Genomic DNA, 25,862 nt, shown 5'->3' with positions numbered 1-25,862 from the left:
TCAAGTCATTCTCCTACCTCAGCCCCCCAAGTAGCTGGGACTACAGGCACGTGCCACCACGCCCATTTACTTTTTGTGTTTTTAGTAGAGACAGGGTTTCACCATGTTGGCCAGGCTGGTCTCGAACTTCTGACCTCAGGCCATCCGCCCGCCTCGGCCTCCCAAAGTGCTGGGATTACACCATGCCCAGCCCCCCTTTTTTTCTATTTAAATTTTTTTTTTTAACTTTTGAACTTTTGAGTTAAAAACTAGACACTAACACACACATGAGCCTAGGCCTACACAGGGTCAGGGCCATCAGTGTCACCATCTCCACTTCCACATCCTGTCCCACTGCAAGGTCTTCAGAGGCAACGCATGCATGGAGCTGTCACCTCCTATGATGACAATGCCTTCTTCTGGAAACCTCCTGAAGGACCTGCTGAGTCTATTTACAGTTAACTTTTTTTTTTAATAACTAAAAAGAGTACACTCTTATTAACAATTAAAAACACACGTGTAGTAAATATGTAAACCAGCAACATAGTTGTTTATTATTATTATCAAGTATGAAGTACTACACATAATTGTATGGGCTGTACTTTTATATGACTGGCGGTGCGGTAGGTTTGTTTACAGCAGCATTGCTACAAACACATGAGTGATGTACTCCAACCTTACAATGGCTGTGACGTCACTAGGCAATAGGAAGTTTTCAGCTCCATTGTAATTTTATGGGACCACTGTGGTATGTGCCGTCATTGTTGCCTGAAACGTTGTTATGTGGTGCATGGCCGCATAGTAGTAGGTGGCTGGTGTCTCCCATCAAAACTGTTTTGGAGGGGCAAATCCCAAATACAGGAACATGATTCAGATGATGGCCCCTGGGGGGGAAATGGAGGGCAAAAATTAATATCTTTGAAAAGGGCAAACTGAAGTAATGACCGAGTTTACCCAGAAATTATCCAGATTACACATTCTGCCCACCAGACTAAAGGAAGATTTGAAAACTAGATTATTACACAAAACACACTATTATACAAAAATAAAGATACCAATAAAGATACTTTGGACACCTGAGTTTGTGGCTATGAAATTCATACTCACCCCAGAGATAATGCAAGAAATGAACAGAAGTAATCAATGAAAAGCTGCTGGCATCCTGCTTGAACACTGTGGGCACTCGCTCAGTAAGCTGGGACAAGGGTGCTGACTAAAATCCCTCCCCTCCCCTCCATCCCCTCCCTCCCCTCCCTGACCTCCCCACCTCCCCCTGCCTCCTACCCCGACCTCCCACCCCATTACCTCACTGCTGCCAGCCTTCCCCTTCCCATCAGTCCTCCGTTAGGCGTTAGGCTTAGGCGCAGAGCCCTGGCTCCTGCAGGGCCAGGCCAGACGTGGCTTCCAGTGACAGAGCCCTTTGTCTCACAGGTGGGAGGCTGATGAGTGACCTTCATTGGCTCCCACATCTCTGCCTCCGTGTTCTGGCAGCTGGAGTGGGCGCAGCATGCAACAAGGATACAGAGATGCCACGGTGGGCCACTATGACTGGCGACCCTTCTAGGACTGCACCCCCGTCAATCCTTGCTGCCCCAGGCCCTAGACTCAAAGTCTCCCTTCCAGTCCCCGCAGGGAACAGGCCCCAGGAGGATCGCAGGCTGCTCCCCCGTGCCTGCTGGCCCTCAGAGGGCGAATTTCCCTTTCCTGTTGTATTTTGCCCACTCTCTGACATTCCTCCTCCCCACTTTCAAAGCTCAAATGATTTCCCAGGAAGCCCGCACTAGTCACTCTGATCTCTCCCTCCTCTGAACCCTGTGCTGCCAGGTCACATGCAAAACACGTGTCATTAAAGCTGGAAAAGACCTTTAGAATGACTTTGTCCGAACTCCCCATTTTACAGAAGGGCAAATTGGAGCCCAGAGACGGTGGTAGCCCACCACAGCTGTACAGCTGCACCAGGGGACAATGGCAGAGTCCAGATCCCCTGGGCCTCTGGACACAGGACCCCCTCCTTACTTCAGGGACACTGCATGTACTGCCTTGGGTGGTCTGCTGTGCCTCCCCATGAGGGCACGTCCCATGGAAATGGGCTCTTTTTCTTTCCCAGGCAGAGCGCTGGAGGTACCCAGGGCCCCACACCCGACATGGCCAGGAAGGGCAGTAGCCAGTCCATCATCATTCCCGAAGCAGTTATCCGAGCTCTGAGGTCCCTGATAAGTAAGACTCCAGCACCAGTGGGTGGTAACTCCTTCAGGCAGAAGGCTGAGCATGGTTTCCATGGAGACCGCCCAGGCTCTGGTTTCCAAGACAACACTTGCACGAGGTTACAGAGCTTCCTATTTATGTCAACTTAACATTTCCAACTGCTCTATTCTTCTGGCCAAACCTGGGCCTAATGCAAGGCCTCCTTTCTAGGATGGGTGACAGTCCTCAAGGGCTGGAGGGAAGCAGTTGAGACTCTGTGCAGTTAGGTGAAAGTGAGACATGGCAGCCAGCAGGGCCTCCTCCAGCCCAGGGGCAGGTGTACAGGGACCAAGACATGCTCATGCTCATGAATTATAAAAAGGTGTGGAAAGAGACATAGTCCTACAGCTTCCTGCCATCCCTGCTCTCCAGAGGGAACTGGTGTTACAAGGCTTTGAGTGCGCTTCCAGAAATAGGATATGCACATCCATAGCGCTATCACTTAAAAAATTCACAAACGGGATAGAGATAAATATATACTCTTGCTCTTGCCACCTGCTTTACCCTAATTATAGATTTCAGAGAACTTTACACATCAGCACAAACAGATCTACCTCATTCTTTGTAATGGCAACAAAATACTGTACTTTTTAAAAAAACCAAGTCTCCAACTAAAGGGCATTTGTCTTTAGTTTCTTGCTATTATAACAATAAATATGCCTGTACATATACTTTTGCATATCCTATGGAGTGCATCCATAGGATGCATTCATAGCAGTGACACTTCTGGGTCAAAGACATTGCATTTTAAAATTTGATACTGTGAAACTAATTTACTCCCATTATAGGCTGATGTTACAGAAAACATATATCTAAAATTCCTAAACAAAATGTTAGCAAATGGAATCCAGTAGTATAGACATAAGAAAATACCTCATGACTAAATCAGTTAGTAATATTCGCCACATTAACAGATACGCAAACATATGAATAGATGCAGAAAAAACATTTGATAAAACAACTTAACATCAATCCTTGATTAACAATAAAAACACTTTGAAAACTAAGAATAGAGAACTTCTTAAATCTCAAAGAGTATTCTTCTAATATTTACAGCTAAACTATGTTCAAGGTGAATTTCCTTTTAAATCAAGAACAAAACAAGATTTGTGGCTATTACCATGGTGCCAGAGCTCCTACCCAGTAAGATAGGACAAGAAAAATAAATAAAAGTTTTAATTACTTGAATGGAAGAAACAAAATTTACTCATAATCAATTACCAGAATTGCTTGTATAGAAAGCACAAGGCTGGGCACCATAACTCCCGCTTGTAGTCCCAGCACTTTGGGAGGCTGAGGCAGGCAGATCACTTGAGGTCAGGAGTTCGAGACCAGCCTGGCCAACATGGTGAAACCCTGTCTGTACTGAAAATACAAAAATTAGCCAGGGTGTAGTGGTGCGGGCCTGTAATTCCAGTTACTCAGGAGGCTGAGGCAGGAGAATCACTTGAACCCGAGAGGCGGAGGTTGCAGTGAGCCTAGATTATACCATTGTACTCCAGCCTGGACGATAGAGTGAGACTCAGTCTTAAAAAAAAAAAAAAAAAAAAAAAAAATTCCTCAGAGAACTCTGTGGAATAAGAAAGACAGTCTGGCAAATTTGCTGGATCAATACTCAAAAATAAATTATACTTCTACACATTGGCAAAAAAGGTATAATTATTAAATATTATATAAGGGACATGGGAAGTAATGTAATGAAAGATTTGTAAGACCTCTACTGAGGAAAGTATAAAACTATGTTGGAAGATATTAACGATGCAGATTTTAAAAACACCATGTTCATGGGTGAGAGCACTCAATATCCTGATTTCAGTTCTCCCCAAGTGGATCTATAGATTTCATATAAGTTCAATTAAGAACCTCAACAGAATTTTCCATGAAACTTGGCAGTTGTTTCTAAAATGCATATGAAGTACCAAGAATAGGCATGGTACTGCTGGAGAGAATCAAGGTAGGAAACTTTTAGTACCAGGTAGCAAGACTTACTTTAAGTGTGGTTATGGTCCAAAGGATAGACCTGATGAACAAAGTAGAAAGCCCAGAAGTAGACCTTACGCATAGAGAAACTTGATCCTTGCAGACATATGCTATAGCTCAGTGGGGAAAGAAAAACAAAAACAGAAAAAATGGTTATTCCTACCTCACACCATACCAGGGATTAAACTCCTGGGGATTCATAAATGTAAAATACAAAACTCTAAAATGAATAGAAGAAATTGTAGAATAATGCCTCTTCAACCTTGGGGTAGGAAAGATTTCTGAAATGATATGCAAAAGGCCCTAACCATAAGGAAAAAGATGAATAAATTTGACTACATTAAAATCAATAATTTCTGTTCATCAAAGTGACCACAAAGAAAGTGAGAAACCTATGTACATGTGATGCTGTTTGTGAAAAAACAAAAAACCAAAATGAAACAAACAAACAAAAACATGAGAAAGCAAGTCACGAACTTGGGTAAGATACTTACCACCCATCAATGAAAATATGTAAAATATAAAATGTATAAATATATAAATAACTCCTACAAATTAGTAAGAGAACAAAGCAACCAATAGAAAAATAGGCCAAAGAAAGCAAACAGGCATTGTATAGCAAAGGAAATTTGAGGGTTCAATAAACATGTGAAACCAGGCCCACTTTTCTAGTAATCAAGGAGACAAAACTAAAACCATAATGAAATACCATTTTATTTCCGATCCATTGGCAAAAAACGTATTGTTAACATTAAGTGTTGACAAGGATGTGGAATGAGCAGAATGTCTATGCAGTGCTGCTGGGAGTGTAAATTGGTTCAACTTCTTACAAAAAACAATCTGCTAGAATTTTGTGAGTTGAATATTTGCATACTGTGTGACCCAGTGCTCAGGTGCCCCAGGAAGAAATGTTCATGAAAGCACTGTGATTGTAAAACAAAAAAAAAAATCAGAAAAAAAATCCCAAGAGCCATGGTTAGTCATTGTTTCATAGGTAATTAAGCTGTATATTCACATAATGAACAAATATACAGCAGTAAACATGAATTAAATATTACTATAGGTTTCAACATGGACAAGCCTTAAAAGGTTTGGAGGGTGGGGAAGCAAGTCAGAGAATAGTATTTGTATTTTGTTACCACTTTCATAGGGTTCAGATGCAAGCAAAACTTCCTTAGGGGTTCTTTGATATGTGGTACAATTAGAAAGCAGAACAGAGAAACCCGAGATAGGAATTACCTGGATTGGCTAATTAGTAGAGCTTAAGATTGGCTAATTTATGGAAAACTGACATATTTTCAAGATTGTCTTTGGTTCTAAGAATAGGTGTGTCTTTGTACTAATTCAGACATTTAATGTCCCCCACGAAATACAGAGGGGAGAGGGATGGAAGGGAGTGCTGGGATGATGCCTGAGTTTCCAGCAGTTCCTGGCATCCCTGAGCATGCAAGCCTGTCCCCATCTACAGGTGGTCTTTCCCTCCCCTTGAATCTGAACTGGTTTTGTGACTTGCTTTGACCAAGCAGAACCAATGAAGTAACATTCTGGGATTTGTGGTGCCAGGTCTTAAAGGACGGTCAGCCTCTGCTTCCCCTCTTTTGGAGCTCAATTGACAAGCTGTAAGGAGGGCTAGGCTAGACCATTAATGATTAGAGGCCATGTGGAGAGAGGCCCTCAGAGGGTGAGAGGCCATCTTGGTTGCTCGGGCCGCAGCTGAGCGCCCAGATGAACATAAAGCAGCAGGCACGGTTATCCCATGGGGACCCCTCTGTCATCCAGCTGAACTCAGGCAACTCACAGACTCGGGAAAACTAAGAAACCACTGTGTCAGGCCACTAAGTTTTGGGGTGGTTTGTTATGCAACAGGAAGAGGAGAAGAGCATGCAGAGACTCTCAGTGGTATTTGGTAGTCTTTTGTTTCGTAAGTTGGCTGCTGGGTTTCCAGAGATACATTGATTAATACATTTTATAACTTACACACTGACTTACATGTAGTGTTTTGTATATAATAAATACAAATGAAAAAAAACACTGTGCCGGGCATAGTGGCTCACACCTATAATCCCAGCACTTTGGGAGGCCAAGGTGAGAGAATTACCTGAGGTTGGGAGTTCGAGACCAGCCTGATCAACATGGAGAAACACCGTCTCTACTAAAAATGCAAAAATTAGCTGGGCATGGTGGCGCATGTCTGCAGTCCCAGCTGCTTGGGAGGCTGAGGTGGGAGAATCACTTGAACCTGGGAGGCAGAGGTTGCAGTGGGCCAAGATTGCACCACTGCACTCCAGCCTGGGTGACAAGAGTGAAACTGTATCCAAAAAAAAAAAAAAAGCTTCACAAACATCCAACCCTAACTTGACCTGTAAAAACGTATCTCTTGGGCAGGCGCGTGGTGGCTCATGCCTGTAATCCCAGCACTTTGGGAGGCTGAGGCAGCTGGATCACCTGAGGTCAGGAGTTTGAGAATGGCCTGGGCAACATGGCAAAACCCCGTCTCTACTGAAAATACAAAAATTAGCTGGCGTGGTGGCATGCGCCTGTCATCCCAGCTACTCGGGAGGCTGAGGCACAAGAATCACTTGAACCCAGGAGGTGGAGGATGCAGTGAGCCGAGATGGCACCATTGCACTCCAGCCTGGGTGACAAAGCGAGATTCCGTCTCAAAAAAAAAAAAAAAAAAAGTGTCTCCCTAGTTTTGATTTGCAGAACTGTTTATATTATTTGTTCATTTATCTATTGGGTTGTTCATTTTTCATAACGGTTTATAAGAACTTTGCATATTAAAAAAAAATAGCCCTTTTATGCCCTGTGTTTGGAAAGACATTTCCCTGTTTACTGCTTATAAACCTCTTGGCTTTGTGGTATACTCTGCTGTATATCAATTCTAACTTTTCATAGACCAATTTTTACCTGGTAGATATCATGCTTAGAAAGGCCGTTCCTCCTCCAAGATTATCTTTTAAATAATCTCTTCAAGTACTTTCATAGTTTCATTTCATAATTAAAATCTCTGATCCATTCGGCATTAATCTTGTTCTATGGAAGCAGAATCCAGATTTTTTGTCAAAATGGCTATCCTGCTATTCCATTAAAAATAACCCACGTGGGCCAGGCACAATGGCTCACACCTGTAATCCCAGCACTCTGGGAGGCTGAGGCGGGCGGGTCATCTGAGGTCAGGAGTTTGAGACCAGCCTGGCCAACATGGGGAAACTCCGTCTCTACTAAAAATATAAAAATTAGCCAGGTGTGGTGGTGCACGCCTGTAATCCCAGCTGCTTGGGAGGCTGAGGCAGGAGAATTGCTTGAATCTGGGAGGGGGAGGTTGCAGTGAGCCAAGATCGCCTTACTGTACTCCAGCCTGGGTGACAGGAGCAAGACTCCATCTCAAAATAACAACAACAAAAAAAGCAAACCCACATCTTCCACTAACTGGAAATGCTGCCATAATCGTATATTAAATTTTCATGTAATTTAAGTCAATGTCTGGGCCCTCTATTGGGTTGCACTGGGCTCTGCCTTTGCTACACCAAACTCCTTAATTATTGTGGTGTATAATGCTTTATATCTGGAGGGCTGTTCTTTACCCTTTACAGGACCTACCTGACGATTCTCTGTTTACTTTCCTCAAAAGAATTTATTGTGTCAAGTTAACAAATAAATCCAGTTGGCATTTTAATTGTGATTGCATTGCATTGCAATCAGCAAATATAAAAAAAAACCTGATGTCTTTGCATGATTGCCTTGGGATCTGGGAACAAGGTGTGTCTGCACTAATTTGAGTATTTTATGGCCCTCACTGGATACTGAGGCTTAACAGCACCAAGCGGGTGGGTACCCATACTGGTCCCCAGGGCAGGGTACAGTTCCCACCTCTGGGGTCTGCTTAGCCATGGCTCTGACCAGCTCTGCTGCTGCTTCCAGAATTCTCTAGAGAATGTGACCCTGTGATTATCACACAAAATCTCACTTCAGATCCCCCAGGAATGGTTACAAATTGTCCAGACATGGTGGAGAATAGGACACCGCCCTTGTGCTTAAGGACATGCAATAATGATGTCATCTGCCAGGTAGAACATTACAGGGTGGTTTACAGGCACATAAAGCAGCATGACCTTGGGCGAGTCGGTAAGCTCTCCCAGCCCTGTTCCCCTCCTCACCCAGAAAGTGTGAACTCTACCCGGCTCAGAGAGCGGTCGCGGGGATCCAGGGTGCTACGAAGGGAGATATCCCACACTCCTTGGCTGACTCCAGGATGTCCAGCTCTTTAGGGGCCAGATGTCAAGGTCTGCAGCGTTCTCCCTGCTTGCTGCCCCCGAGGTCCAGCTCCTTGACTCTGCCCGGAGCACCCCTCCTACACCCATCTCCCCTCCAGCCACACTCAAGTCAAGGTCAGAAGTAAAAGATTTTTATTGTTCTACAGACACTTCTGAAAAGAGATCTAATTGAGAAAATATACAAAGCATGTAAGAGTTTCATCCCCAGAGACTGACTGGAGGTATTACAGCCCTCCTCTCCAAGGCTCAGGGCTGAGAACGGTTAGCATATCGAATGATCAGTAAAAACATGCAAAAGTGAGAAGGAAAGGGAAAAAGGTGCATTCCCCTAAGCTGAGGGGGATGGAATTTCAGAACAGAGGAGGCAGGGTGGACAAGTACCAGGTGGCTCTCCCTTTCCCTCGTGTTATCTTTCAAAACAGTTCCAAGCTTGGAGAAAGCAACGAGCTCCACCTACTCAGCAGAACCCACGGCTCGTTGCCCGTGGACATGACTGAGCAGTGACCTTGCCTGCCCCGTTCCTCAGCAGCCCATCCCACTGCCTTGGCTGCGGGGACCCTGCTTGTGCTCCTGGGGGGCAGGACTGGGGGTCCTAGCTCCTTGCTTCTTTGGTTCCACTCAGAGAACAATTGTGCTTGACAGACTCATCCCCACTCCCCAAACTCCAGGCTCCTGCTGGTGGGCTGAAGGCACTGACAGGAGTCCCCGGGACACCCCCAAGCAGTCACCTTCCCTTGTGCTCTGGTGGGTCCATCCCTGGGCACGTGGTCCCATCCTCAGCTCAAGCCCCAGGTCTAGGAATAGGGACAGTGAAGAAAGTGTACCCTCCAAGGAAAAAGCTTTTGGGGACCTTTCTAATTGTGCAGATATTTCTGAAGCCCATGCCGCACCCCCTAGCCCTATCCCCTTGCCCAGGGCCTCACATGCGCAGCTCCCCCAACTGGTCCTTCCCCTTGGGCTGTCAGTGCAGCTGTGGGCCCAGGCTTTGGCAGGCCCAGCTTCAAGACAGTGGGACACAGAAACATTTCATGGCATCCCCTCTCCCTCCGCCACACCCAGGAGGTCAGCAGAGATGGGGGCCCCCCAGAGAGATCACGGCTCTGGTACAGGGAGGCAGGCAGGGTTGCAGAGGAATGGAGAGACATGTCACCTCTATAGAAACGCGTCCAAAGTACAAGCTAAGCAGGGGGAAGGAGGAGGCCCAGAGAGTGGCCGGAAATAAGAAAGGAGGAAGACGGCAGGGGGTTCTGGGTGAGGGGGGCCTCACACCACCCCACAGATGAGCGTCTCCACCACGAAGGTGTTCTCGAAGTGGCGGATGGCGTTGCAGTTCTTGGCCCCTCGCTTGTTGATCCCTGGGAGGAAACAGAAAACCCCAGTGAGGCCTACATCCTGGCTGAGTCAGAAAGACCACCAGCCTCAGCCTGAGCCACAGGAGGGCCAGGAAGTGACACCCGGCCCAGATTCACCCAGAGAGCACAGTGACAAATGGGGAGAGCTCGAGAGCTGGAGTCAGCCTGCCCACGTCTGCCACCTCCCTGCTGTGTGACCTCCGGGGTGTTAACCTCTCTGTACCTGTTTCCTCATCTTTAAAATGGGCAGCAAAAATAATAATGCAGATGAGAATGACTTACACTCTTAAGAGGTCATAAAGAAGGCCGGGCGCAGTGGCTCACGCCTGTAACCCCAGCACTTTGGGAGGCCGAGGCAGGTGGATCACCTGAGGTCGGGAGTTCGAGACCAGCCTGACCAACATGGAGAAACCCCGTCTCTGCTAAAAATACACAATTAGCTGGGCCTGGTGGCACATGCCTATAATCCCAGCTACTAGGGAGGCTGAGGCAGGAGAATTGCTTGAACCTGGGAGGCAGAGGTTGCGGTGAGCCGAGATCGTGCCATTGCACTCCAGCCTGGGCAACAAGAGTGAAATTCCGCCTCAAAAAAAAAAAAAAAAAAAAAAGAGGTCATAAAGGGCACACAGCATTGCCCGGTGCACGGAAGTTCTCTGCTAACGCTAGCTGTTATTGCTGCTGCTATCTCAGCTGTCTGACAGCTGGGCTAGGCACTGTCTGAAGATAACTACGGTCTGGGGCACGGGACAGGGGCTACAGTGGGTGAAGCTAGCCACTCACGCCTCCGCGTTGCCCGGCGCCGGAGCCGGTAGGTGTCTTTCCCGTTGCACAGGTGGTAGATGAAGGACCCCAGGGCCTCCTTGTCACTGACGTGCTCTGTGACCACCATCTCCTCCTGGATGATGTACGTCTGCGGGAGGTAGGTCCCTCTCTGCAAAACGAGGTAGCCGCCGCAGTGAGTCAGTCCCTCAGGCTTTCCTCCAACCCCTCACCCAAAATGCCAGCCCACTTCCTCCTCCAGAGGCCCCTGGGCTGGCCCTTCTGATGTCCCCAGGCACTTCCCGCCTTGTGCCTGGTGCCTGCACCTGTGCTGCCAGGAGCCATGGCGTGTGCACGAGTCTGTACCCAGGGTACAACCTTGAACACTAAGGAAGCCGGTCTCAGGGCGTTGACTCTGGAGATGTGGAAGCAGGGGGATAGCAGAGGCGAGACCAATCTGGGTAGAGGGCCCAGGTGACAGCAACGTCTCTTGCTTCCCCAACCCCTGACACAGGAACTTCCTGCACCTCAGACCTAGCCTCCATGAGACAGGGGGCAAGGGAGGGACAGGACGCTGCAGACACCCCCACAACCCCCTGCGCACCTTCACGTTCATGAGGAGCTCCCAGAAGTTGCGAGGGGGCAGCACGATGGTGGTGTTGAGCTCGATGACGTAGCACTTGTCCAGGGAGATGTCATGGTATGCGGTCAGACCCTGGGAGGAGAAGGGGCCGGGTCAGTCTCTGCAGGAGGTGACAGCTAACCTGGGCAGGGCTGCAAGAGAAGCTTTGGCCAGCAGGGGCAGGAATCCCACTATGCCTTCCTGGGGCCCTGGGCCTTCAGCAGCAGGCCACCCCAGACTCCTGAACACCTGGGTGCGCACTCCCTTTTCCTGCTCTTCTCTTAGCCTGTTGTAGAAGATGCCACATGATAGAGGAAAATAGCAGCTATTTGCTAAACGCCTCTGTTGTTACCAAGTTTCTCATGTTTACAGAGCTGAGGTTTGGGAAACATGGTAACATCCCAGCTGTGCATTTATGAAACCTGTAAGGGCCAGCCATTCCTGGGCCAGCCTGGACCTCAGCGCGAGATGCCCCGTCCCAGGCCCCATGGGGGTGACATGAATATGCACGAGACCCACTCTGCAGAAACCCACTGAGCTGTACACACAGTGCACTCGATGGTGTATGTACTACCCCTCGATACAATACACTGGCCCCGCCATGACAGCCAGTGTGCAGCTGGCAGGAGGCCAAGGAGCAAATCAGCCTCAGCTAGTTCACACTCGGCGAGAACCACTGTTGCCAACAAGAGAAATGCAGCGTCTTGAAGAGCCTGGTAAGCCTAACCATAGACACTTGCTGTACTCTAGGAGTCTCCTTTCACTCCTGCTCCCCTTGCCCTGGGTCCCCGGGACACCTGCCCACCCCCCAGGCCCTGGCCAGCCTCACCCGCTGGAAGTCATGGATGATGTCTGCAGGATCACCGCCACCAAACTGGGGCACAGGCACATTGATGCGCTCGTAGTTCTCGTCGAGGTAGATTTTCACGTCCTCTTCCAGCTCCATCTGAGTCCGGACCTGGGAGGACAGGGAGTCCTCATACAGCACACCACAGCGGAAGAAGTTATCTCGGGCCAGCTGAGCAAGGTGGAGACAGAGACAGACAGACAGTCAGAGAGGCTGGTCATACAGAGCACTCCGCAAGGTCCCCTCTGCCTACCTGTCCACTGCATGCCCCAAAAGCCTGGGGAAGCAAGAAGAGCAGGGACTGTGAGACTCATTTTGCAGATGGAGACACTGAGACGGTGGGGTATCAGGTCAGGGTCTGGGACTGCCAGTGAGGAGATGAGCTGAGTCTTGGGCAAGGCGCTTCCCAGCTTCACAAATGGGAGGGAGGATGAGCTGGGTCTGCCAGGTCCTAGGTAGCAGACCTCTGTGGGCCTCAGTTTCCCCATCTGTAAAGCATGATGATCCCTAAGGTCCCTTCTGGCCTCCAATTCCCTGAGTCTGTGACTGGGAAATGGAGTGGACCAGCAGGAGTAGGACCTGGCCACCTCTGTGCCCTCCACAGAGGTGCAGACACCAGAGAAAGAGCCTGGGGTTGGCAGGGGGTCCACAGGGACGAACCTAAGAGTTGGGCACCTAGGCCTGTGCACGCCTGCCTTTCCCGTCACCTGCTGTCCTGGCCTGCAGACCTGGAGGGGCCTAACATGGCAGGTGGGGAGGTGGAGCTGGAGGCAACACTGTTAGGGTCTCGTGCCCCCACCACGGTTATCTCCACGTCCAGCCTCGGACAAGTGCCATCACCCTTCCTGGACATCCCTGACCCGTCTTGGAGAAACCTTGACAGACACTGTGTCTGGCGGGCCAGTCCAGTCACTCCATCAGTAACGGAGGCCAGGCAGCCTGGCACGATCCCATCAACTGAATGGCCGGGCGGGCCAGTCTGCCCACTCTTACTTCTGGAGGGGGCTCCTGGAGGAGCCTGTAGATGCATGCTTGGCACTGCCTGGCCTGGGATGGGCAGGATTCCACCGTCTCTGTTTGATTCAGTGCAAGTTCTCCAGGGAGGATGAGTCATTGCAGCATGGGGGCTCCTGCGGGCTGTGCAGGGATGAGAGCCCAGGGAAGGTGAGGCTCTGGGGCTGCGTCCCACTGTGGCTGGACACCCCGAACACTGTCCCAGGGCACAGACCCAGGGGCTGATGGGAGGTGTCCACACACCGAATTGGGGCATGGGGAGAAGGGTGTGAGTTGAGGGTGGGACAGAGGAGACCAGGAAATGCTGGACCAGGTCCTAGGGTAGGGCCACAACAGGAAGAGGCCTGGGGGAGGGTCCCGCACAGGACCCTGGAACAAAGGGGACGCAGGTCATGGAGGGGGTGGGGCGGGGCAAGGGGATGCTGCACAAAAAGGGCAGTTGACAGGTGTGTGTGAGCTGAGCTTTCAAGGGGGAAGCCCCAGGAATGCAAACTCTTAAGCAATTTCCATCGTGGAAAAACTGGGGGACAACAAAGGTAAATGCTTAGGAGTGGGAGGTCACTTGGGTCATAAAAGACTGGCAAGTCCCAACCTTTGTGCCACCCTGAAGTTCCCTGTGAGTTGTACATAGGTTTATCCTTTCAATTTACCTACCTTCATTTCCAACCACACAGCAACTCCCTCCCTCCCAGGTCTGGGTTGGCCTAGCTTTGTGCCCAGGTCCTCTGGGGAGGGGGGTGGCAGGTGGCAGCAAGGACGCCCTCCCGCTTCTGGAAGGCGGTGGTGGAGACCGCCTGTACCCACCCCTCTCCCCCTCTTGTTTGGTAACCCAGATGTCCATGCACAGGCAGAATCAGGTCAAGCCTTAAAGCGTGACCCGCAGGTGCAGAGTCTGATTTCTGGAGGGGGACTGCAGTTCGTTTCCGCTGGACCTGAGTTTCTGGTGAGAATTCCCCAGGGTGGCCCTGTGGGGCGGGCCCAGTGCTGTCACCTGCATTCATGCTTGGCTCTCCAGGACAAGGGGCTAAAGGTGGGACTGGCCTGCATCCAAGGACGCCCCAAGGAGGAGGGGGTACCCCAGTCTTGTGGGCTGGCTGGGCACTCACTCCCACCTGAGGGCATGTCCGGGGCTTCCTGCTGCCCCCTTGCAGGCACTTCCCTTCCCTCCACGCCTCTCTAGATGTGACCCTTTCCCGAGGCCCCCTCCCGGCCCGGCCCCTCACCTGCGCAAGGAAGAAGTATCTGTAGATGTAGACGGAGGCGAACACCAGGCCCATGAGCAGCACGACCATGCCCATTGACAGGTAGCACACACCGCCCACCGAACCCCCCCTCTTGGATCGATGTTGTGGGGGCTGCTCCTCCTGTGGACAGCAAAGCTGGGTCAGTGGGGGCCAGGGCCCCTCCCCTGGAAATCCCCCCTTCCCTGAGTCAGGCTTCACCCGCTGGCTGGGCCCGGAGGGAGTCCTGGGGGAAAGGGATGACACCTGGAAGGGAAGGGAAGGCCCACCAGGGTCACCTGGACTCGTCCTGGCTAAAGTGAAACTGAGACAAACCTTGAAAGAGAAACCAAGACACACTCAAAAGAGAAACCGAGACACACCTGGAAGTCACTGAAAGGGATGCACCGGGTTCAGCAGGTACGTTTTGAGTTATCTGAGCTCTTAGGCCTCTTGCTTATACCAGCCGTGACCATGCTATATTATTTCAAACGGAAGATGGGGGATGCACCGACCTGGCCTCGGTGACTTCAGGGACTTAGAAATGTCTATAGGAATCGAGACACACCAGGCAGGCTGGGAGCCGCTGCTCTGGGTAATGGGGAGCCTGGGGAAGGCTTTTGAGCTGGGGAGTGACAAGATTCACTCTAAAACCAAGGGGCAGAGGGTAGACTAAAATGAGGGCAACGGGAGGTGGGCAGGCTGCATAAAGGCTGCTTAACTCCACCAAGGAGGCCGTGACTGATGGGGGCAGGGGCTCCAGGAGCCCCATGGGGTCTGAGCATGGGTGCTTGTCCCCAGCCAGGGAGTTCTAGGCCTGCGATCCACACTGGCCCCCCACAGGCACCGACCAGCACAGTCAAGCAGGCTGTTACAAGTGGTGTAACAGCTACAGGATGAAGCCCGGAAGCTTCCGTACACCGGGGAGCTCCTGCCAGAAGAGAAGTGTCCGGAAGGCCGGGCTAGAAGGCTTCTGGAAAAATGTGCTGTGGGAGCCAGAACTGGGCTCAAGATCACAGCTGCAGGGCTGCCAAGAAGCCAACCTAACCCATCTCCAGGCCACACGTGTGTGGGGTGGTGGACGTAGGTATGTGAGTATAAAATTCAATAAAACTGCTTTACCCAGAGCACTGACCAAGGGCCAGCCAGGTGAGCTTGGTCAATTTGCTGTTTGTTCTCCTCTCCACCTCCCATGCCTTCCCCCGGCCCCTTGCTCACCCTTGGAGATATTGCAAAAGCCCCAGGGCCAGTCTCTGCCTCCAATGTTCACCATTTAATCCCTCCTCCGTGGTGTCCAGATACGGCCAAGAGCGAGGTTAGAGGTCAGTTCCTGCAAACTGCCGCAGTATAGGGGAGGGGAGGGGATCTAGCCCCAGAGCCTGAAGCTTCTCATTCTGGCTCTGCCACTACCTGCCTGCTTAGCACTTTCTGGGCCTCAGCTTCCCCATCTGCAAAACGAGCAGGTCAGACCAAGTGACCTCTCAGGCCCTTTCCAGCCAGACGTTCTGGGATGGGAACAGATTTCTTTTCTCCCTTCCCCCTGGAGGGGGTGTGGTTCAGGCCTAAGTGACTCAGGACAGGCCCTATCTCTTAGCACAGCACACGGGTCCTGCCCTGGGGGCTCCTGCTGTGCTCCTCAGGTTTCACCTCCCACCCTTTTAGAGCACAGGGCAGTGTGGGGCCTGGCCCCTGGGGAGCTGAGGGTCTGACCTGCCCTGCTTTGGAAAAGGACAGAAAACGTCTGGAGGACCCTCCCTTCACTGGGGACATGCATGAGCAGGTCAGCCGGCCCCCAGCATCCTCACCATGGGGTGCCCCTGCCTGTCCTGCACCCTGACCCTCAAGTCTGCCCGCAAGGGAGCCTGCCTGGAGGGTGTGGGAGGTCAAACCACTGCCCTCACTGCCTGGCCCATGAGGAGGCCTGGGGCCTGTCCCCACCTTGCCCCGCTTTAGGGGCCCCGTGATCATATGGACCACGCACCCACTGTCATGTCCTCAGCAGCCAGGGTCACTAACTAAGGTCACCAGCAAGTGGCGGGCATGGCCACAGTACACAGGGCCCTCAGGGACAGCTGCTGGCCAGAGGGGGTGGGGACTAAAGGGCTCCGATTTTCCAATGGACTCCTGGGAGCTGCAAGAGACGGGGGTGCCACATTCTGCTGGCATCTCCCAGGGATCAAGCCACCCAGGAGCTCTTGCAAACCAGGCGCCAGGGATGCCCTCCTGCCCTTCTGGCGCTCCTGAGCAGGTCTTAAGGAAAGGTGGCTGACCTTGACACAGGCCAGGCTGCCTAGAGCAGCTGCGAATCCTGCCCTTAGGACACAACATACACCAGGCGCAGATTGTATTTAGGGGTCAAGTGGGGCTACAGGCCCAGGGGGGCGCTGCAACCTCCCCCTCCTCGGGTCTCCCATGCAAAATGTGAGCAGACTCTGCGTGACAGGGGTTTTGCTGGGATTAAACCAGACAAAGAACCTAAAAGCCCTTTGTAAAGGATAAAGTACTAGATAAAAATAGCAGATCTTTATCAGCCGAGCCTTTCCTTTTTAGGGCTGCCTCTGTGGACAGCTGTTGAGGTTGCACTGTGGCCAGACTTTTGCTTCTGCATTCTGGAAAACCAAAGAAGCTAGCTTGTGAGATTGCTAACAACCGGAAAGACAGAAAAGGAAAAAAAAAAAAAAAAAAGTCAAAGTGCTACATGTGAGAGCCCGAGGGCCTGTTCCACAAGTCAAATTCACCGACAAGGTGAGGCCTGCTAGCTTCATAGCAAAGGGCAGCCTCGCCTTTCCGCCTTTCGCCTGCCTATCCACCTTTCTGCCTTTCTGCTGGGCTGCAGAACTGGCTCCCATGTCTCCCTGTGCTGGGGGAGGGGCTGGGCTCAGAGGCCCCAGAGAGGGAGGCTGGAGAAGGCAGAGCAGGGAGAAGGTGAGGCTTCCATGGCCCCAGCTGAAGAGCAGCAGTGGCAGGTGTGGCTGAGAAGGGCAGGGGCTCCTGCCAAGACCATTCACTGTGAAGGCTGGGGATCCCCCACCTTACCTAGACTGGCGGTGGGTACTCCTCTTTCACGGCCCTGCTGATACCCCCCAGCACACAGCAGGGCTCAGCCACCCTGCCACCCTCCCAGCTCCCCTCCAACCTGCAGAGCCAAGCCCCCAGAGGCACCATCGTGAGCAGAAGTGCAGAAGGGAGCATTCCAGGCTACCAGGAAGCAGACGGGAAGCACAGATGTCCCTGCTTGGAGGCAAAGGCATTTCCTCCATAAAGCCCCACACAGAGGGAGAACCCCTAAATCCCGCCCCAGTGCTGCCTCTGCCTACTGTGCCCAATCAACACCGAGGCTCAAACTCCAAAGCCCTGGAACCCTCACTGTCCCTTTGGCCCTCAAAGCAGCCTGGGATCTCAGGGTATTTACACCTGTCTGGGGACAGTGGGGCATCAGGGAGCCTGGGCTCAACCCAGAGCCCTGGCCCCTCGGGATCCCTGATGCCCAGGTCACTAGAAAGATGGCCGAATGGCCCGCCTTCCTGAGACCCCAGGTGCTCCACCTATCATGCTGTAGACTCAGAAACATGTTGCTCCCCACAGGAAGCAGTTACAGCGAGGCATCTGGGGACGGGGGCTCCCATTTAGAAAGTAGAAAAATATTGCGTATTGTTTCCAAGGCAACAGAGCTCTCGGAGTGAAGGGCGCATGAGCCAGAAGTCCAGGGACCTGAGAGAGGCCTGGGCCTCTCCCTGATAGTTTGAACTGAGACCCACGGGGGCACTCATTAAATGACTTACCAAAACCAGGGCCAAAATGGTCAGGGGGAAATCAGTCAACTGTAGCATTAACTCGGTAGACCCCCAAGGCTGGAGGGGAGCGCTTCCCGGCCTGGCCCCTAGTAACAATGTCCAAATTAACTGCAACTATGATTGCAGATTGCAGCCTGCCTGGAGGGGTTCGGCAGCCAGAAACGCGCTCCTGAGGCCCAGGCTGAGAACAGGGAAGATGGGGGTTAGTGGGGCGGTCTCATCGCACCACATCTCTCCTGGTCCTCAGCAGCTTGGGCTCCAGACCACAGAGGCCAGGGCACCCATCAAGTGTGTGTGTTTTGTATGGTTCAGGACAGAGCCTAGCTGGGGGAGAGGAGAGTGGCCAAACACTGTCCACCTGAGCACACAGAGCCCAGTGGTCCAGAGGCACAGATGCCATCTGCCAACAGGGTCGGGGGTCCCCAGTCACTCTCCTGTCCTCCATTCAAGACCACAGGCCCCATGGGCAGCATCTGCGCAGATGCGCTCTCAGTTTGGCTGGGCCAGGTGAAGTCCCTCTTCTCTTCCATCCCTGATAGTCAAGGCACCTCCAGAGAACAAAAGCGCACTGCTGGAAGAGCCCTCCTGGGGAGGGGAACCTGGGAGAGAGTGGGGTAGGGGATAGAGGGGCTGGCCAGGTTATGCCTCTGTGTTTTCACCATAAACATTTTTTCTCCACACTAAGAGAAAGTCATCCTCACTGGCAATCTGCTGACGGTCTTGAAACATGCAAGGACTGCTGAGAGAAGCGGGCAGAAATGAGGGAATGGAGAGAGAAGCAGCAGGAAAGCAGAAAAGCCACCATGGGGCCTGCCGGGGTGCCAAATCCCAGGAATGGACGACAGCCCTGAAAGTCCCCAAGCTGCCACAGGGAAGGACCTGACGGAGCAGGGCCACCGCTTCACAAGGTCCTTTCGGGCCAGGCCCTCTTGGCCAGTGGGCATCAGGACACTGGGATAGGGCTCCAAGCTGGCCAGATTTGCCCTCCTGGCTGGCACGGGACCCTCCCCCAACCACTCCAGGAGACCCAGCTCCTTCTGCCAAGGGCTTGAGGCCAGGACACACAAGGAAAGTGAAATCTGATCCCCAGGTATGCAGGCTGGGGAGGGGGTGACACAGGACCATTAATCAAAGGCAAATGCCAAGGAGAAAATTACAGAGGAAAGAAGATGATTGTATTTAACTTGTTTTTCTCCCCTTGCAGCCCCCAGCTCCTGAGCCTCTACATGCCCACATTTGTGCATGCATGCGTGTGTGTGTGTGTGTGTGTGTGTGTGTGTGTGTGTGTGAATGCAGGCACAGGCAGGGTGTGGGGAGAAGGGATGGGCTAAGAGGGGCACGGCCAGCCAGTGGGCCCCCAAAGGGGAAGAGAGATCCAGTTGGTGCTGTGAGGGGGTGCTTTGCTGCCCCACGGGGTGCTTCCGGTCCAGCCCACTTCCCAAGCTGGCAGTATTCCAGCGGCCCATCAGCGCAGGCTCCTCATTATCTCAGAGTCAAAACACCACGTGGGGAGGCTGGGCAGCTGGAAGCCCAGCTGGCCCCCACCCCCATCCCTCCCTGGCCCACCGAGGCACTTCCTTCCAGCCTCAGGTCCACAGACAAAATCCTCCTTGTGTTGCAGTTTTTGCTCAGAAGCAAGGGCAGTGCCCACCGAGAGGGTGCTCCTGCCGCCTCACCCTGCCCCCACCCCGCCCTCACTCCGGGCCTGGACACAGGTCAAGAACTGCCCCAACACACAATCACTGAGTGCTCCTCCCAGGGATCACTTTTTAAATCTTGTTTTGGGCAGGGCGCGGGGGCTGATGCCTGTAATTCCAACACTTTGGGGAGGCTGAGGTGGGATCACCTGAGGTCAGGAGTTTGAGACCAGTCTGGCCAACATGGTGAAACCCCGTCTCTACTAAAATACAAAAATTAGTCGGGCATGGTGGCAGGTGCCTGTAATCCCAGCTACTTGGGAGGCTGAGGCAGGAGAATCACTTAACCTGGAAGTGAAGGTTGCAATGAGCTAAGGTCATGCCACTGAACCCCAGCCTGGCTGACAGAGTGAGACTCTGTCTCAAAATAATAATAATAATAAATAATAACAAAAAAATAGACAAAATAAAATAAATCTTGTTTTGGAGTCCAGTTCAGACACCAAGGAGGGTTCCGGGGTCACTGCCAGCCAGAAGAAATGTTTTAATAATCTCCCGGGCATCCCCAACAGCATGGGACAAAATCTACACGCCCTGCCCTGAGAAAGCAGCCTCCTGGCTGCCATCGCTTTCAGCACACTGAGCCACAGCTGAGAAATGGGCCTCCTGCCTGCTCATTGCTAGGGGTAGGAGAGGAGGCCTGGCTCCTTGCCAGAAACTGGGTGAGGAGGAAATGTGCCCATTGGCCAAGTGGGGCAACAGAAGGCCCGCAGAAGTGAACTGTTTCCAAGGCTCCAAATCTAGCAGGTGATGGGCAGAGCCAACGTGCAACACCTCAAGTCCCTCTGCACCCTGCCAGGGCCTCGGGAAGCTGTGAAAGTTTACTAACGTGCAGTTCTGTCCTAAAGGTGCTAGGATTCAAATTCTTTCCCCAGATCACATACTCCAAGCTCCCCCTTGCCAATTAGAGGGGGAGGGGACCCTGTCCAACTAACAAAGTTTTGGGGAGGAGGTACTCAGCAGGCTCAAGGCCATTACAAACAGCACGCAGGAAGATGTTGATATTTCCATTTCATGCTGGGTGAGGGGGAAGAAACGATGCTCAATTTCAGAGCCTGATGAGAAGCCAGAAGCTAGGATGTCAGTTATGCCCGGAGATGCAGGTCTCTGTCAGACGGCCCAACCCCATGCCATCAGCAGGCTGCGGCTGGAGAATGTGCCGCTCCTGCAAAATCTGGGGGACCTTCTGATGGAGTTGGAATGACACCCTCCCACTGTCTGACCTGGTCCTCCCTCCTCAAATATCTCCAGGAAGAGATGGCTAGGAAAAGAGATGGGCAAGCGTGCTGCCTCCTGCCCCCATCACTGTCCCTCCCCAGGCTGAGTGGAGGGCAGCTTCCTTTCCAAAGAAAACAAAGCTTGAAGAACCCCTTGCAAACTTTTAAAGCTGCAGAACCATCTTCTTCAAATATGGAGCCTCCCCTCCACCTAAGCTTCAGATGAAGGGGGGAGCTGCTCTGATGGGGTGCACAGCAACTCCCAACCTGGCCTAGGTGGTTGTTGAATCTTGTGGCTCTGAGCCACTGGTTGCTGCAGCCACCACCATAAAAGCGCAGGGGTTTCTCAGTCTTCTGGCATTTCTCACTCAGGGTCTCTGCCCAGGCTGACACCCAACTCTGATGGCCCTCTCCAGTGCCCCCTCCTCCAGGGTCCAGGTCATCCTCTGCAGGCCCCTTAATGCCCCAGGCAAGACTGAATCTGAGCCACAAAACTTGGGGAGGGGGCTAGGCGTTCAGGGAGACTCTTCGGAAGCCCAAAGCAGGAAGGGGGGAAGCAGTGGACAAAGACTTTCTCAGTCCTGCCTCAGTGTGGGGTGGGGAGGCGGGCAGGACATGGGCTTGGTGCGCCACAAGACCGCTGGGGGCGGCGCCCACGTAGATACCTTTGCCGGGCACAATAAAACCTGGCTGGGCCAACTCTCCCTCCCTCCCTGTCCCTGCCCGCCAGGCGTTCTGGCCCCTGGGGGCCCTTCCCGGACACAAGGCAAGCAGCTCAGACAGTTTTCCACAGCGGAAATGCCTTCTCTCCCCCAGGCCGGAGAGAAGGCGGAGGAAGCTGGGGTGGGGGTGGGGTGGGGATGGGGGGCGGCGGGGGCGCACACAGAGCCCGGGGTCCCAGGATTCGAGGGCACTGGAGCAGTTGGGAACCCTCCCCGTGGGGTCGGGGGACAGCCCAGCGAGAGGCTGGGAATGGAGAAACGAGAGAGGAGCAGGGAGGCCCAGACGGCAGGGCGTGGGGTGGGAAGGGGGCGCCCGGCCTCAGACCCCCGACGTCCAGAAGCTCGGCCCCGTCGGTTCTGGCTGCTTTCCATTTCATCACTTTCTGGTTTGTCAATTCCGGTGCAGGCCAAGCAGCACATCCTCTGTCCCCCGCAGCCCCCAATTTGGGAGGAAATCAACGGCCCCACCCTCTTTGTTGGTACCAGACCCCCCTACCCCCAATTCCCCAGCCAATCAGGTCCCACCTCCCTACTTTGGAAAAACTACGTCTAACCCTCCTCCCATCCCCCACCTGGGGACTCGACTCGCGGCTTTCCCCGTTGATTGGAACCAGACGCGTACCCCCCACCAACATTCCTCGAACTTCGTCGGACCAGCCCCCTATCAGGCGGCGAGGGGCCCCCACTTTTGGAAGAGACCTCGAGCGCTTCTCCACCTGAGGACCAGAACCAGACTCCTCCTACTCTTGGGACTTCGGCTTTTGGCTGCCGCTTTAGTACGGGACTCAAGCCCCCTCCTCACTCTAGGATAAGCAATCATTCGAGACTACCCAACCCTGCTCCACCCCGGGCACTGGGGCCCTGATGCGCCTCGGGCAGTCCCCAGAGCCGACGGGGCGCGCCTGGGTCCCCCGCCCCCCCGCCTGAGCCCCAGACCCTCTCACCCTAGCCGGCGTCAGCAGGATCTCGGTGGCCGAGGCCGGCGCCGGGGCCGACGCCGACGCCTTGTCAGCCTTGTCGCCCTTGACGCCAGCCACGGCGGGCTGGAAGCTAATCTTCACCATGGCTGCGCCGGCCCGCGCGTCCGCCCTGCAGCCTCTGCCGGTGCAGCCTCGGTCTGTGCCTCCGCCGCTCCGAGCTCTGCAGGCACCGGAAGTTTGGATCCCGCTCGCGTCCCTCTCTCTAACCCCACCCCCAGCCCTCCCCGCCCTGTCCCGGCGGGAGGGCCCCGGCGCCCGCCGCGCCTGCGCCCCCTTCCCACCCGCGGGACCCGCAGTGACCCCTGCCGGGCGCGCCGCTCCGCACCTGGGACGGGTCGGAGTTCCCTCTGCCGCTCGCTCGCACAGTCACTCACTCACTCACTCGCTCACTCATTCATTCAGCCGTCACGCTCGAATCCGTTCTCTGTAGCATAATCCCTTCGCGTTCCCTCTCCAGGGCCAGCATCCCCCGCAACTCAAGTCTTTGTTAACCCAGTGTTTGCCAGGCAAATGCAGCTTCCAGACAACTCCCGCGTCTCTCCTGCCCCACTTCAGATCTTCCCCTTTAGAAACGCTGGAGCCTCCGCTGTACCTGCCCCCACGCCCCCCTCCTCCGACCTGTCCTTGGCTCAGGGAGGAGACTTTGAGGCAGGCGCCTGCTGCCTCCGTCTTGCCTTCTGAAGCCATCCACGCCTCCTTCATTCTCCATCTTGCTTCTGCCTTCATTCTTTATTCCTGCAAAACCTTCCTGGGGCGCCCTGGGGTGCACGCTGGAGCCGCCAGGAGTGGAGAAGGGAAGGCCGCTCCTGCTCCCTGACTCCTTCGTGTTGCTGCGACCTCAGTTATTGGGTGACCTCCTGAACTGCCCTTGTCTCACTCATCCAGGAGGACCCTGGCGAGAGTGGTGGGAAGACCCCCAGGGCGGGTATCAGAGGCTCGGGTTCCACTCAAGACTCTGCTTCTGCAAAGTATCACGGGTACTGGGGAGGCAGGGGCTTCTGTTGCTGGGATGGCTGCTCTTGGCACTAACGCCCTGAATCTTTCCTCTTTGTTCCTGGTACAGACTGGGCCAGGGACAGCGCCCAGCAACACACACAGGTTGTGCTGAATGGTCCGCTTTGGTTCTGCTGTTGGGCTGCCAGTGGAGGGCAGGGGAGTCCGCCAGCTTCTTGAGGACAGTCCAGGGTCCTCCACTGATCTCTCTTCTTACCTTTCAGGTCTTTTGCAGCTGCCTTGGCCCTTAGCGCCCATGTCCCAGACCTGGACATCTTGGCTCAGATCTTGGATGAACCCAGCAGCCTTGAGGACAGACAGGTGGAGAAAGAAGAAAGTCTAACTGATGCTAAGGCCACCAGCCTGGGGAACTAGGGGAGGGAATGGGGAGGTGGAAGAAGACAGATGGTTTGGAGGAGACAGGAGGAATCTGGTTTGGCCCAGAGCCAGAGAGGAAGGTGGTATGGGCTACTGCTCATCACCTGCTCCAGATCCCATGTGAACCCTGGTGTTTGGAGAAGGCAAGCTCCACGCCTTGCTTAGGCCACATCCCCAACAAGCATTCCTTCACTCAGTGCTTTCCAAGCACTTCTGTGTGCCAAGCATTGTGCTAAGCTCTGTGGCAGAAAAACAGAGATGCCCCAGACACAACCCAGCCACCAAAGATGTGGTCACGTGAAATCTTGTATGTGTGGCATTCTTTCACGTGCATTCTATTGTTTAATTTTCGTCACAGCCTCTGTGACCTACACATTAGCCTCATGTTAATAGTGATAGAAAGTAGCATGACTAAACCCAGAGTCGCCAAGCTGGTTTGGCACAAATCTCTGGTCAGCAAGACAGGGCCACCTGGGTGAAGCATCTGCATGCCTGAGACTGGCAGATGAGTACCCCCCTTCCCCTGGAAGGCCTTCCTGGATTGGCTGGGATAAGTCTCTTTCCTTTGCACCGTCAGCACTCTTCAGGCCTCTCCTTACCCTTGACCATGGGCTCAGTGCTGGCCAAGTGCCAGGCGTACAACCTAGTGCGGTGATTCCTAAATTTTTTGGTTTCAGGACCCCAAGAGCTTTTGTTTAGGTGGCTTATATCTATCAACATTTACCATATTAGAAACTAAAACTCCGGAAGTTTTAAGACGCAAGAATACATATATTCCATTGGGCATCAAAGCTATGTCATCACACATGTAGTCTCTGGAAATGTCCACTGCATGCATGAGAGAATGAAGGTGAAAAGGGCAAATAACATCTTATATTGTTGCAAAAAACAGTTTTGACCTTGGAGACCCCCCTGAACGGGTCTTGGGGACCACCATGCTCTGCAGATCACCTGCTCAGAGCTACTGCTCTGGTAGATGCTCAAGAATCCATATTCCATGGATTCCAAGAAACACGTTTCTTCACATTTTAACATCTTGGGAATCAAGATATCTTTTACAATTATAATTGGCAGTGATTAAGTAACGTCTCTCACAAGCGATAGCATCTTAGATTTGATGGAGTACAGTATAGCCAGTCAATAATCCAAGGGGCGCCAGGAGGCAGTGGGAGGTCCATGTCGCATACTGAGTTTTGTGGACTCAGGGAAGGACAGCAGAGTGAGTGGGGTCGTGGTGCAGCCCAGGCTCCATGCAAGACAGGAGATTTGGGTGGGAACTGGAAAGACACAGGGTGTGGACAAGTGACAGGGAAATGAGAGTCTGCCCTGGGAGTGAGGAGAGTGACTCTGGGCCAGGAGCCCTCGGCTCAGTCTGACAGTCATTCTTGCCAGCACCTGAATCCTCTTTGTTCTGTTCTTGCATCTTACCCAAGTGGCAAAGCTTCTCCTGCTCCCCTCTCTGGTTCCAGGTTCTGCTCAGGGACTGCTAAGTTCTGTTGGTGAAAGCGGTGCCATCATGCCCCTTGGGACCACAGTGCTGCCTCCTCTTGGGGGCCCCGTGGCAGCCATGTAAAGCGGTCCCCTTGGAGCTTCGGGATGGGACACCTCTGACTTCTCTAGCCAGTCATTCTCCAAGCAAGGACCCTGGCCAACAGCCCCAGCAGCACCTGGGAACTTGTTAGGAAGGCAAACCCTTTCTATGTCTATTCAGAAACTGAGGGTGTGTTCTGTGCCCACCAAGCCCTTAGTGATTCTGACACACACTCAGGTTTGGGAACTGCTGCTCT

The 25,862-nt window shown here is 53.0% G+C and overlaps 2 protein-coding genes across 5 annotated transcripts; both read right to left on the bottom strand.

The window, feature by feature from the left end:
* Window positions 1-510: 510 nt before the first annotated feature.
* LOC108581442 lies at window positions 511-3,571 on the bottom strand. 2 transcript variants are annotated; one of them, XR_001893666.3, is made up of 3 exons: window positions 2,105-3,561; window positions 1,285-1,470; window positions 511-863 (listed from the first exon to the last, which is right to left on the bottom strand). XR_001893666.3 is itself a non-coding variant. In XM_017947053.3 (3 exons), the coding sequence occupies exons 1-3, from the start codon at window positions 2,256-2,258 to the stop codon at window positions 695-697; spliced, it is 618 nt and encodes a 205-aa protein (XP_017802542.2). In that variant the 5' UTR covers window positions 2,259-3,571; the 3' UTR covers window positions 511-694. The 2 variants fall into 2 exon arrangements, 1 of the variants encoding a protein (XP_017802542.2); XM_017947053.3 differs by having other exon boundaries at window positions 1,996-3,571.
* Window positions 3,572-8,589: 5,018 nt separating this feature from the next.
* On the bottom strand, window positions 8,590-23,606 carry ITM2C (integral membrane protein 2C). 3 transcript variants are annotated; one of them, XM_009183276.3, is made up of 7 exons: window positions 23,030-23,606; window positions 22,669-22,864; window positions 14,298-14,438; window positions 12,043-12,231; window positions 11,196-11,306; window positions 10,613-10,763; window positions 8,590-9,835 (listed from the first exon to the last, which is right to left on the bottom strand). In XM_009183276.3, the coding sequence occupies exons 2-7, from the start codon at window positions 22,786-22,788 to the stop codon at window positions 9,744-9,746; spliced, it is 804 nt and encodes a 267-aa protein (XP_009181540.1). In that variant the 5' UTR covers window positions 22,789-22,864; window positions 23,030-23,606; the 3' UTR covers window positions 8,590-9,743. The 3 variants fall into 3 exon arrangements, with proteins under 3 accessions (XP_009181540.1, XP_009181541.1, XP_003908102.1); XM_009183277.2 differs by lacking the exon at window positions 22,669-22,864 and having other exon boundaries at window positions 23,030-23,601; XM_003908053.3 differs by lacking the exon at window positions 23,030-23,606 and having other exon boundaries at window positions 22,669-22,913.
* Window positions 23,607-25,862: the final 2,256 nt, after the last annotated feature.

Source organism: Papio anubis, chromosome 10, assembly GCF_008728515.1.
Source record: "Papio anubis isolate 15944 chromosome 10, Panubis1.0, whole genome shotgun sequence".
NCBI classification, from domain to species: domain Eukaryota; kingdom Metazoa; phylum Chordata; class Mammalia; order Primates; family Cercopithecidae; genus Papio; species Papio anubis.
This window is presented reverse-complemented; position numbering and strand designations above follow the sequence as displayed.